The sequence below is a fragment of the Anas platyrhynchos genome, chromosome 21 (genome assembly GCF_047663525.1).
Source record: "Anas platyrhynchos isolate ZD024472 breed Pekin duck chromosome 21, IASCAAS_PekinDuck_T2T, whole genome shotgun sequence".
Taxonomy (NCBI): domain Eukaryota; kingdom Metazoa; phylum Chordata; class Aves; order Anseriformes; family Anatidae; genus Anas; species Anas platyrhynchos.
The window spans coordinates 4,620,856-4,633,322 of NC_092607.1; the positions used below are offsets into that span (position 1 = coordinate 4,620,856).

At 57.7% G+C, this 12,467-nt stretch overlaps 2 protein-coding genes across 3 annotated transcripts; both read left to right on the top strand.

The window, feature by feature from the left end:
* Positions 1-1,257: 1,257 nt before the first annotated feature.
* Positions 1,258-7,073, top strand: CCN5 (cellular communication network factor 5). 2 transcript variants are annotated; one of them, XM_027472900.3, is made up of 5 exons: positions 1,258-1,426; positions 4,219-4,426; positions 4,976-5,221; positions 5,383-5,576; positions 6,079-7,073. In XM_027472900.3, the coding sequence occupies exons 1-5, from the start codon at positions 1,367-1,369 to the stop codon at positions 6,085-6,087; spliced, it is 717 nt and encodes a 238-aa protein (XP_027328701.1). In that variant the 5' UTR covers positions 1,258-1,366; the 3' UTR covers positions 6,088-7,073. The 2 variants fall into 2 exon arrangements, with proteins under 2 accessions (XP_027328701.1, XP_027328702.2); XM_027472901.3 differs by lacking the exon at positions 5,383-5,576.
* Positions 7,074-7,421: 348 nt separating this feature from the next.
* LOC101796159 (P2Y purinoceptor 1) lies at positions 7,422-11,411 on the top strand. The gene has a single exon (XM_072026649.1). The coding sequence runs from the start codon at positions 9,071-9,073 to the stop codon at positions 10,106-10,108; it is 1,038 nt and encodes a 345-aa protein (XP_071882750.1). The 5' UTR covers positions 7,422-9,070; the 3' UTR covers positions 10,109-11,411.
* The last annotated feature ends 1,056 nt before the right edge of the window (positions 11,412-12,467 follow it).

Below are 12,467 nucleotides of genomic sequence, written 5' to 3' on the forward strand. Positions count from 1 at the left end.
GCAGGGTGAGTTCCTTCATTCCTATAGAAACAGCAGAGTCTGCCAGCGGCTAACTCAAAGGAGATGTACTCAGATCCCTGTATCAACTATTTTCTTGCACAACTGACCACAAAAAAAAAAAAAAAAAAAAAAAAAAGAAGCTGACAATAATACCATGGAAACTGTGGAGCACAACATGTGGAATTAATTAGTAGCTATGAAATCACACGCATGGTACAGGACACATACGGGGTACATGTTCCGGAGGAGAAGGGTTGTGGGTGAGTATTTAGAAAGTGAGCTGTTAACGTGCGGCTTCATGAGCCAGAACCTGTGTGAGGGCTCCTGAGCTGCCCCTCGCTGCCCACAGCCCCACACGGTGACCTGGGGACATGGGGACACCGTGAGCACGGGGACATGCAGGCAGAGCCCTGTGGGTACAAGACTTTCCTTCCCTTATCAGCACGTGATCCCAGTTTCTAACTGGAAAATGAAGCCATGCCCATTAATCTGGATTTGCAATAAACAAGCCCGGGATAATGAATTGAATTCCCTGTCCCCTGCAGCGAGGCTACATCAGGGCTCTGGCTCCTCTCGAGCCACTGCTGGTAGAGGCACCGCGGCTGCACCGCTCCCGGACACAGAGGGGTGAACAGCAGCACGGGCTGCCACAGCCTCATTAACAACCTGACAGCAGCTAACGAAGCAGAACCGGAGCAGAGAATCCCGGTGGTGACCGCAGAGCTGGCCCTGCAGCCTTCCTCCCCTGCCCTCCCCATGCTCGCATGCAGCAGCTCTGTGCCCGGGGGGCTGAGCTCAGGGACGGCTCTGCAGGAAACTGGGGACCTGTCACCTGCTTTGAAGTCCTCGTGGACTCAGTCACAGCTTTTTCAGGAGCTGAGTTTGGGTTTACAAGGCTTGAAATAAGCAGTGCCAGAGCTGCATGTCCCAGACTGGATTTTGTGTGGACAGCTACCCCAGACCATTCACAACCCTGAAGAACGGTGCTGGCTCTGTTTGGCAGCCAACACGTAGAGGCTTTGGCCATCTCCGTGGGCACCGTGCCCCCTCTGCCATGCCCACATCCCTGGGGACAGCGTCCCTTTCCTTCGCTCGCTCTCCTGGCAGGCAGCACGCTCTCACCTTGAGGGGAGTGGAAATGTCAGCTGGAATGTGGGCTGGAAAAAAAAAAAAAAAAAAAAGAAAAGAAGCAAATCTTGAGGCTCGTCCAAAACTACTCCTGTTTATATTGGAGCCTGGGAGTGACATCAGAGCAGGGAGAGTATAAACACCAGCAGGACCCACTCAGGGCTTTAAAGCCCGCAAACACGCTGCTGCCTCTGGCTGCCCGGGGGGCGATGAGCCCAAGTGCCGCGGGGCGAGCAGCATGAGGCTCCGGCTGGAGAAACAGCTCCTCTTCCTCTCCCTGCTCTGCATCCTCTCCAAGGTAAGGGAGACGGGGCACCGGGTGGCTGTAGCCTCATCGGGGAAGCACCCGGCTCTCCCAAAAGGAGGCTCAGGCTCCGGTGCTGGCTCGAGCCCTAGCTCCCGCTGGCAGGCAGGCTGCCTTGCTGCAGCCTCGCAGAGGCAGAGCTGTGCTTGGGAGAGAGCTCAAATTAACCAGCGGGGTCTTAATGCTCGTGGGCCAAACGCCGCCGTGCTGCAGGCAGGAATGGCAGCGATGTGCTCTGCTCGCTCACCCCTTCTCTGTGGCTCTGTGCCAGCTCCCGCAGGCTCCTCGCTCTGTGCTGGCCGGGCAGCGAGCACCAGCCCCAGGGGTACCCAGCCGTCTGCTCATCCCAGGATGCTCACACGGAGCTGTTGGATGCCTCTGACAGGATTTGGGTTGTTCTATGATTTGTTTTTTCCCTCTTGTTTCTGCGTGGCATCGCTCCCTGTGCAGAGTTTTGAAAGGCGGGGGGCGGGGGGGGCGCGCAGCTCCAAATTCTTCTCATCGCTGCTTGAATCCCAAGTCAGACGTTGTGCAGGCAGGGACATCTCAGCAGCTTTGTGCCCATTTCACTGCTTTCCCAGGCACTTAAGATCTCTAATAGGAGCCACATTGTCATCTAATGACGAGTTAATTACAGGGAGCAAGGGGAAATGGATTAATGGAGTTGGCTTGGCTAATCTCTCTAAAATATTGTTCTGTAATAGAAACCTGAAAGATGAAAAATGCTCTTGGCTCCCTGGTAAGCTGTGACTGAGGAATGGCTCCTACCCCAGGAGTACTCGGTGAATTTCTGGAGCATCACCAGCAGCCTCTTGTCCCCAGCCCAAACCTTGCCATCACACCACAGCTGGTCCTTCAGTCCCTGCCCGGGTCTCACTGGCTTCTGCTGCTCATTGATAAAACTGGAACAGGGATTGCCCAGCCCTTCTTGGACATATTTTATCTCTAATTCCTGGCACTGGCACTTCTACAGGTCAATAAAAAACCATCTGGTGAGCTGAACTGCTGCAAGCAGGTGAGCAGACAGCACACCTGTACCCATCCCTAGCTGGTCATGCCAGGCTTGATGCTGGAGGGAGAAATTCTAAAAAAGAGAGGAAGATGGTTTGTAAAATCCACGTGCTCCAGCTGAATCCATCATCTCCCGGCAGGCCCAGCAGACACCCATGTCTGGCTCAGGACAGGGCTGGTTTGGGTTGCGCATTCGCTGAGCAGGTGCTGGAGGTGCCACGGGCATAGTGCTGCAGGAGGGGAGCACGGGGCTCACGTGCAGGCAGGGCTCACATCCATACTGGCATTGTCTGGGCCAGGATTGGAAAGAATTCACTTCCGAATTGCAGGTCCAAACCATTTGGCTTCAGGCCCAACATGCAACAGCCCCAGCAGCCGTCCCTGTCGGACACGAGACAAGCGCTGCCTGCAGAAGCTGTTTGTGCCGGGGTAATGGTGTGTGCAGCACAAACCACGGGCAGGAACACCTACCTGCCTGGGTCAGCCCCTGCGGGCACGGCCCTGGAAAACAGCCAGCAGGGCAGGCAAACAACCGTGGTGCACAGACCTGCCAAAGTCATCACTCCACGTAGCTGGGAGGAGAAATTTGGCTCCCATTCCCTGAAAGCCCATCTATGTGCTCCTCACCCAGAGAGCCGGGCAGAGGAGGCAGGTGGACCAGAAGGGACTGTATGAAGTTCAACAAGGCCAAGTGCCGGGTCCTGCACCTGGGGCGCAATAACCCCAAGCAGAGCTACAGGCTGGGAGATGAGTGGTTGGAGAGCTGCCAGGCAGAGAAGGACCTGGGAGTGATGGTGGACAGTCGGCTGAATATGAGCCAGCAGTGTGCTCAGGTGGCCAAGAAGGCCAACGGCATCCTGGCTTGTATCAGAAACAGTGTGACCAGCAGGGCTAGGGAGGTGATCGTCCCCCTGTACTCGGCTCTGGTGAGGCCGCACCTCGAGTACTGTGTTCAGTTTTGGGCCCCTCGCTACAAGAAGGACATCGAGGTGCTTGAGCAAGTCCAGAGAAGGGCGACGAAGCTGGTGAGGGGCCTGGAGAACAAGTCCTATGAGGAGCGGCTGAGGGAGCTGGGCTTGTTCAGCCTGGAGAAGAGGAGGCTCAGGGGTGACCTTATTGCTCTCTACAGATACCTTAAAGGAGGCTGTAGTGAGGTGGGGGTTGGCCTGTTCTCCCACGTGCCTGGTGACAGGACGAGGGGGAATGGGCTAAAGTTGCGCCAGGGGACTTTTAGGTTGGATCTTAGGAAGAACTTCTTTACCGAAAGGGTTGTTAGACATTGGAACAGGCTGCCCAGGGAAGCGGTGGAGTCACCATCCCTGGAGGTCTTCAAAAGACGTTTAGATGTAGAGCTTAGGGATATGGTTTAGTGGGGACTGTTAGCGTTAGGTCAGAGGTTGGACTCGATGATCTTGAGGTCTCTTCCAACCTAGAAATTCTGTGATTCTGTGATTCTGAGCTTCATTTGGCTTCTGTTCCCCCACTGCAAACACGTTGCCCCATGGCTCGGCCCAAATGAGAGCTGTTAAGCCTCCATCATGCAAAGTGTGCCTCGTTCCCCCTGTTTTCCATGGGAGCTGCAGGTGCCCATCACGCCCTACGAGGACGGCACCATTCCAGGCTGCCTTGCCATATTCTTATGGATGCGTGGAGCCTCCCTCCACCAAAACCCTGCCCCCACCCCACCATGACCGACATTCAGAGCGGGTTCCCTGGCTGTCCTAGTGAAATAGCAGCCGTCAGCCAAGCAGCCAGCGATGGTTTTGTCCCCGCAGGTGTGCGCCCAGCTGTGCCGCCGGCCATGCTACTGCCCCTGGGTGCCTCCCCGCTGCCCCCGCGGCTCTCCCCTGGTCCTGGATGGCTGCGGCTGCTGCAAGGTGTGTGCACGGCGCCTGGGAGAGCCCTGCGACTTTCTCCACGTCTGTGACCGCAGCCAGGGGCTCGTCTGCGACTACAGCACGGGCACTGGAGCCACCTGCAACTGTGAGCACCACAGCGCCTGTGTCCCCCCCCCAGGAAGCCCTCAGGCTCCAGGCACCGTGCCCAGCGACCTGGACACATCCTCAAGAGCAGCTCTTTTGAGGATGATGCATGCAGATGGCCTTGGGGCTGTGCTGCTCCTCCAGCCAGTGGTTGCTCGATGGGTTTTGGGGGTGATCTGAACCAGGGTGGGCTCAGGGATGCTGCAGTACCAGTCGCCCTGCTGGGGCTGGAGGCTGAGGTGCTGCAGAGAAATTGCAGAGAAATTTTTTTAAGTCTGAAAACCCTGAGGGATATAGGCAGAGCCAGAGGGCAGCGGGTTTCTCACCAACTGGTGAGCTGCTGCTCTGAAAAAAAACACGTGAAGAGCTCAGCAGAGGGAGCAGGGAAGGGGAAGAGGGGTGATGCACACACTGCTGCAGGTGATCAGCAGCAAACCCGCACCCACCCTGCACCTCTGCCCCTCGCAACCCCTAGCCACCCTTTTTACCCCTCCGCCCTCCCCCCTTACCATCACCCTGTCCCTGACGGGCTCCGGGGCTGTCGTTGCAGTTGAAGATGTGGAGGAGGGCTGCGAGGTGAACGGCCGGGTCTATCGGGACGGGGAGGTTTTCCAGCCCAGCTGCAAGCTGCAGTGCCGCTGCCTGGACGGGGGCTTCACCTGCGTCCCGCTCTGCCAGGAGGACGTGCGCCTGCCCACCCCGGACTGCCCCCACCCGCGGCGCGTGGACATTCCGGGCAAGTGCTGCCCCGAGTGGGTCTGCGAGGCTGGAGAGCGGCTCCAGGATGCCAGGGCAGGTAAGAGGAGGACGTGGTGGTGAGGGCTTGGAGAGCACCAACAGGAGGCACCTCGCTGCACGTCTCCGCGCCGTGCAGGATCACGTTGCAGCACCCATCCTGGGCACGCAGCGTGGTGCTGGGCTCCAAGCTCTCTTTCTCCATCCTCTGTCTCCATCCAGCCCCCGCGGCAGCATCCCCGGCGGTGCCGTACCTGTGCCAGCCGTGGGGCACAGAGTGGAGCGCCTGCTCAGCCACCTGTGGCGTGGGCATCTCCACCCGTGTCTCCAACCAGAACCGTTTCTGCCGCCTGGAGACACAGAGGAGGCTCTGCATGGCCAGACCCTGCCCGGCCCTGCCAGTGGCACCCCCTGTGGTAAGCGAGGGCCTCGGGGCAGCCAGAACCTCGGGGAAACAGCCCTGACCAGGAACGGGGTGTTCCAGCCAGCACGAGTACCCGTGCACACCCCAGCCACAAGCCAAACCTATCCCTGGGCAAGACAAACCACCTGCTGGTGGTGGGTGCACGTGGGACGTACCCCAGCCACCCGGCAGCAGGAGCAGCCCTGAGTTTGGAGGCTCTGGATGTCTGAATCCGAGAGCATCGTGGGTCCCGTGTGGCTCTGCACCCTACAGCCGGGCTGGACCTGTCCCTGTGGCTTGCAGCTCCTGCCTGAGTACACTGGGGCTGAGCTCTTCCATCCCTTTCATTAGCCTGGCACGACCCTGGTGTAAACACACGGCACAATTGCCTCGATCACATGCAGCCAGCACTTTCCTGCTCCATGTGCCCCTGCTGCTGCATGTCCCAGCTCCCCAGACGCGGGGAGCACGTCACCACCCCTCCAGCACCCCATCGCTCTGCTCTGCCTTTCCAGAGGGGATGAGGAGGGCGTTTGTGGCCGTGCCCACCCTGGTTGCAGCCCGGAGCCAACGCCTCGCCCCGGCAAAGAGTCTGGCACAAGCCCATGGCACTGCGGTTTCGGCGGAGATGGAGGACTTGTCCCTGGGGAAACTGAGGAAGAACTGACAGATCTTGCCTACAAAGGAGGATGGAAATAGGGAACAGGATCCCTACGCCCACCACGTGCACCCTGTTGCCCCAGGCAGGGTTACTGGGCAGCATCCCCAAGTTTCTTCAGCTGCATGAAATGAGGAAACCTCATCCCAAGCATGAACCCACCTGAGAAGCAGGGACTTGGTCCTTTCTTGGGTCGGTGGGGCTTTGGAGAGGGCTGGGTGGTGCTGTTCCTGTGCTGAGCACCACACACACTGCTCTGCTCTGTGGGGGCTGGCAGAGGGAGACCCCCAACGGGACCCCCAGTGCCAGGGCTCGGGCTGTGGGGCTCAGCAACGCGCTCACCCATCCCACTGCCAGGCAGCCACCATGTGCATGGGTGTCAGCAGAGGCATCCCTGTGGCTGCTCGCATTCACCTTCCCCACATCCCTCCAGGATCAGCAGGACCCTTCCTGCCCCGCCTGCCTCCTCCTCCCCAAAGCCCCGGCGGTTTGGCAGGGCTTTGGCGAGCGAGGAGCTCAGACAGAGGAGGCACCGCTCCGTGGCACCAGACACCACCAAGCACCCAGGCACGTACCCCCAAAGCTGAGGGCCAAAGCAAAGGCAGGAGAAGGGAAAACAAATCGTGACAACAGGCCAGCGAGCTGCTGAGCAGCTCTGCGTTTGTTTTTCCCCAGCAATAAGCCTCGTGGGGGCCATGCAGAAACACAGCCCAAATGCCCTCTAATGGCCTCGTAGAAGCGAGCGGAGGCATCGCACGGCCCACGGCCAGGAAGCAGTGGTCTAGGCTGTGTGTCCAGGCGAGGGATGCACGATTTGGGTGTGTATCCATGGAATTAAAGCGTTGAAACCTCTGTGGCAGCGTGTCGGCCTGGATTAAATAGGTCCCTGGGCCAGCAGCAGGAAAAAACAGCAGGGCTGAGCAGCTGCTTGCCCGCTCCCCTGGTCCCTGAAGGTGCTGAAAATAAATGTCAATGACACTTTCAGCCACCACTTTGAGGAAAAAAAATAAGAAATAAAGAAAAACAAAATCTCACTGCTCACGCAGTAAAAGCAAAACCTTGTTTACAACAAGAATTATTTACCGTGATCATCTGGTGTGCTGCCCGAGTGCAGATCCTTAATTCAGTTTGCTGTCGGAACACGGCAAACCTCTGGCAGGCAGCAAACTGCAGAGTGAACCTGGCCCCAGCCACAGCTTTTCTGGGCCTTTTTTCTTTCTTTTTACTTCTGTGGTGGCTGTGCCACAAAAGCTGTGACATGAGGCTCACATAGACCTTAAAACCACAATGTTCCTCTGTTGACACTGAGAAAACACGTTCAGCGCACTGAAAATCCTGTTTTGAAGCCAGTTCTCATGGTGGGACGAGGCCACCAAGGTGATTTCCCAGCTCTCAGCCACCTCTGGATGACAACAAACACCAAAAAGGTCACTTTTTAAGTGGCAACCTGCAAATCCCACACAGCAATGACTCTACACACCTCTCTTTTTGTTTTATTTTGTTTTCCTGGCAGCAAAATGTCACTTCTCCCTGATTCACTCAGCAGAAAACACCTAAACAATGAGTTCACGAATCCAAATAAATCAGAGCTATTTCCCCCCAAGGAAAGAGGGAAATCGACTCTTGAGATTGGATTGTGAGGCTCACAATGTTTGCCGTTCCCCCTGAAGCCCTGCTGCCCTGGAAACGTGCCTTTGTGGGGTTTGTGCTCGTCATAGCCCCCCGACACCGTGATTTCTGGGCTTCGCCTGCCCTTCGGGGTGTGGATGCAGAGAGTTTATCCCACAGATAATTGTGGTCACCCCTAAAGCTCAACCCCAACCCCGAGGAGAACCCAGCTCCCCTCGCACGCCGCCGCCACATCCGTGCACGAGCGGTGGGTGATCCGGATGCGCCCGCGGTGAGCCATGCATCGCAGGTCGTTTCCTAGCAAGCACATGTAGCCTCCGAAAGAGAAACTGTGAACCACTGCATGAGTAAACACCACACAGAACTTTTTTTTTTTTTTCCGTCCAGCCCCATGAGCGGTGATTTTTAAACACGTGGAGATGGCTGTAAAAGGGCTGGTGAGCCTCTCAGTAAAACTAAGCACTTTTACATACCTCCCTGGGCACAAGGGTGCAGTGCTCAACAACAAAACAAGATTTTTTTTCGTATTTTTGGTATTGGTGCACCTCTAGTGTGAGTGACTTTCTGGATGGAGTGGTGTGCCAGGAGCACAGTCCCACAAATACCCCCCCCGCCATGGTCAGAAAAGCCACGTCCCCACGGGAACCTCTTTGCAGCTGCACACCCTGCGGATGCCTGCAGCCCTCAGACTTCACCCCACAGGCAAGCAATAACAAAGTATGGATCAAAACTGCTCAGAGGAGGATTTCTGTCTGTGTCTGGGGGAAGGATGTAAGATGGGCAGCAGCGGTAAGCTGTCACGGGGTGCTTAGGCTGTTTTGGGGTATGGGAGGACCCCCTTCACCCTGACGGGACGGGGCAGAGCCACAGCAGCGAGCTGCAGAGCTCTCCCACCGGGTGCAATTCAGGGCCACTCCCGTGCATGCATCCCTTCCTCCCGCCCCCTCCAGCACCACCAGAAATAGCTGGGGCCCTGGCGCCGGGCTCGAAATATATCCAGGGGCTGACAACAGGGCGCTGAGCAGGGGACGGCCTCGGCCATCCACCTCCGGGCTCTCTGCTCCCCGTGCCCCCGGCCAAAGGGCATCAGAAAGGGGAGGCGAGGACAGCCAGAGCCCCGGGCCGGATCCTGCTGCTGCTGCAAGCGCCGCCTCAGGCACTGCTGCTGTCAGCACCGCCCTGTTTCCTCCCCAGCCCCCGGCCAGCTGCTGAAGCACCCGATGGCGGCCCAGGCTCCGCTTTCGAGCAACTCCAACAGCACCCTGTGCCCCATCAACACCGCCTTCGCCCATCACTTCTTGCCCAGCGTCTACCTGGTGGTGATCCCGCTGGGGCTGGTGGGGAACGTGCTGGGGCTGTGGCACCTGCGGGCTGCCCCCCACGGACCCCTCAGCCTGCTGGTGGGCAACCTGGGCCTGGCCGACCTGCTGTACGTGGGCACGCTGCCCTTCCTCGTCGGCTACTACCTGCGGGGCAGGGCCTGGCCCTTCGGCAGGGCCTGGTGCCGGCTGACGCGGAGCCTCTTCCACCTCAACCTCTACGCCAGCATCGGCTTCCTCACCTGCATCAGCCTCCACCGCTACCTGGGCATCGTGCACCCGCTGCGGGCGCGGGGTAGGTGCCAGGAGCTCTTCTCCTCCGGGTGGCTCAGCGCCGCAGTCTGGGGGTGGGTGGTGGCGCAGGTGGCCCCCGACCTGGCCTTCAGCAAGATGAACCCCAATGGGACGCAGTGCCACGACACCACGGAGCAGGACAACCTGGGCAGTTACCTGGCGTACACCGCAGCCGTCACCGCCACCGGCTTCGTCGTGCCCTTCCTCATCATCATCGGCTGCTACTGCCACGTGGTGGTGGTGCTCTGCAGGAACGACACCATGGACCCCGGCCTCAGGAGAAGGAGCATCAGACTGGTGGTTCTCGTGATGGTGCTCTTCTCTGTCTGCTTCCTCCCCTACCACGTCTTCAGGAACCTCAACTTGCTGTCCCGGCGCTGGCAACAGCAAGGGTCCTGCACGCAGGCTTCAAGGGACATCTACGTCTCCTACCAGGTGACCAGGGGCCTGGCCAGCTTCAACAGTGCCCTCAACCCCCTGCTCTACGTAATGACCAGCAAGGACTGCACCTCACGTGTGAGAACCATCTACCGAAGGGCCAAGAAGTCCCTGGAGTCTGTCTTCACAAGGGAAAGCTCTCGCCAAGCGCTTGAGACGAGGACAAGCAACATCTCCGGTGAGCAGGAGGCTTCTGATGAGCTCTGAGGCACCCAGCACAACTCCTTCCCCAAAAGACGTGCTGCATTGGCTTGTGCTTGGCTCCTTCTTGGTATCAGCCCCTTGTCCCCACCACCACACCTGACCCTGGTGCCAGGGACAGACAGGACCACAGGCATCAGACACCGAAGCGGGGTCAGGTTTTAGAGCAAAGCTACCAAACCCAACCGCTTTGCCTACAACATGCCAGGAGATGGAACAAAATAGATGCTGCCTTCACCCCATTCCTGAAATATTTCTCAGCCCTGCCTCCAATGCAGCAGTCTGAGGGGGGTTAACAGCCCTTGGCTGCATTTTGGGCTTCTCGACGAGCGAGGGACGGGGACGAGCGATGCTTGGCCCCACAGCACCCTCAAGCTGCCAGACTTCTTTGGGGGACATGGACTGGAGGTGGGCTCCGGAGAGGGCAGTGGTAATCGGACTACTATTGCAGGGCTGCTGAGAGAGGAAGTGCTTTGGAAAAGGAAATATTCATAAAAATAACTCAGTTTAAACGTATGACTAAACCATGCCAGCTGCTGGGCTAGATGTTCTGGGCGATTGAGCTGCTTCAGGATCTGTTATCCTCCGCTGCCCACCTTCTTCACAGACAAAAAAAAAAAAAAAGTATTTCAGCATTACTCACTCTCTTCTGGAACACCTCATAGCAGGCGACAACAAATTGGCATTTAAAAGTTTCCGAAGTTTTTTTTTTTTTTTTTAAATCCTTATTGTTCTTTACAAGGCAAATGACAGCAGCAGCCCGAACCCGGGGCTTGGCAGGCAGCTCCCCGCAGAGCCCCGCAGGTGGGTGGCTGCAGCTCGCTCTCCCATCCAGCCCCACGAGGATGTTCAAAATTAGATGTGTCTGGTGCAAATTAGACGTGCAAATGCCATCTGAAGACAGGCTTGAAGACTTCTGGAGGTAAGGGTGGCTGGGGAGGGCAGGATGTGCACCAGTGCCTGGGGGGTGGCCGTGGGGCTCTGCTGCAGAGGCTCCTGAGCAGCTCTCCTGCTCTCCGTGTTCCCCACCACAAGCAGCTGGAATGTTTCAGTCCTTGTGAAATGGAGACTGCCTTCAGTCCTGCAAAGTGCTTTGCAGCAGCAGCTTTTGCACCCCTGCTGAAGGAGGGGGGCTGTGAGTTAGAAGCACCTTGTGCTGGGAAAGCACCAGCCCAGGGGCACTGCGTGTCGGAGCAAAGTCTTACCGGCAGCTGCTCACAGCCCCACCTCGCTGCTCTGCAGGAAGCCGTGGCTGGCCTTCAGGCAGAGCTAACACGCCTAATGTGCAAATAAACACTTCTTGCTTTCAGTCCTGAGTCGTCTGACTTCTGTTAGAGCCTTACAGGGGCACAGGAGCCAGCCGTCCTGCGGGCAGGAGCAGTGGGGAGCTCCCCAGGCTCTGCAGAGAGAGTGCCCAGGCAGCTGGCAGAGAGACCCCCAGAGCCTACTCTGGGTCTGCTGGGATCCAGCACAGCCCCAAAACTTCCATCTCCTGCCTCATCCTCAGGAAACCAAAAGGAAAAGTTTAGTTCTGGGGTGAGCTGATCTTTTGTCTCTGCAGCAGCTGTTTGGGGCATTAGGATCAAGGCTGCCCTCTGCTGCTTGTATGTCCCCAGCATCTGTGCTCCTCCAGAGCTCTGACCTTTTGCTCCTCTGATTCTTTTACTCCTTTCCACATCATCATTAAGGACATTAAGGATGATTTAAAGATCGGCATCCCAAGGCCCAGCTCCAAGCCCCAGGAACTGTTGCAGCCCCAACACACCTCATTTTTCTGTGTCCCACAGCTCTCAAACCACCAAAAGCCATTAATGACCCACAGGCTGGGATGATGCCTCTGAGATTTTTTTTTTTTTTGTAGTACCTTGCACTCTCCAGCCCTCAGCCAGCACTGCTCTCTACAAGCACAGCCGAGCTCCTGCCCTTTATTAGCTGCATGTAATTAAGCACAACCGCTGGCACATGAACCTGGCTCTCTCAGCTGGGTGATGGAGAGCAAAGCAGCCGCTCTTCCTCCAGCCCTTGCTCCCTGGCAAGGATCAGCTGCTGTCCCACGGGGGACATCTCAGTGCCTGGGCACCTCTGGGCACCCTCTGGCCCCTCCGAGCCACCCGGTGTGGTGGCACTGTCCCTTAGGTGACCAACAAGGGGACAGGGACAGCAGGGAGCTGCTGTGTCCCTCCTTCTCCTTGTCCTCCCCCTGTCCTGGGGCGCTGGCAGTATTTTGGCAGGGCTGTGCCCCAGTGCTCATGTAGCAGAAGGGATCAGTGCCCCCGGAGCAGCCACAGCAGTGCCTGGGTTGGCACCCAGAGCTGTCCCCTCTGCTGCAGGCAGCTGGCTGCCCAAAATCAGGCGAGAAGAATCT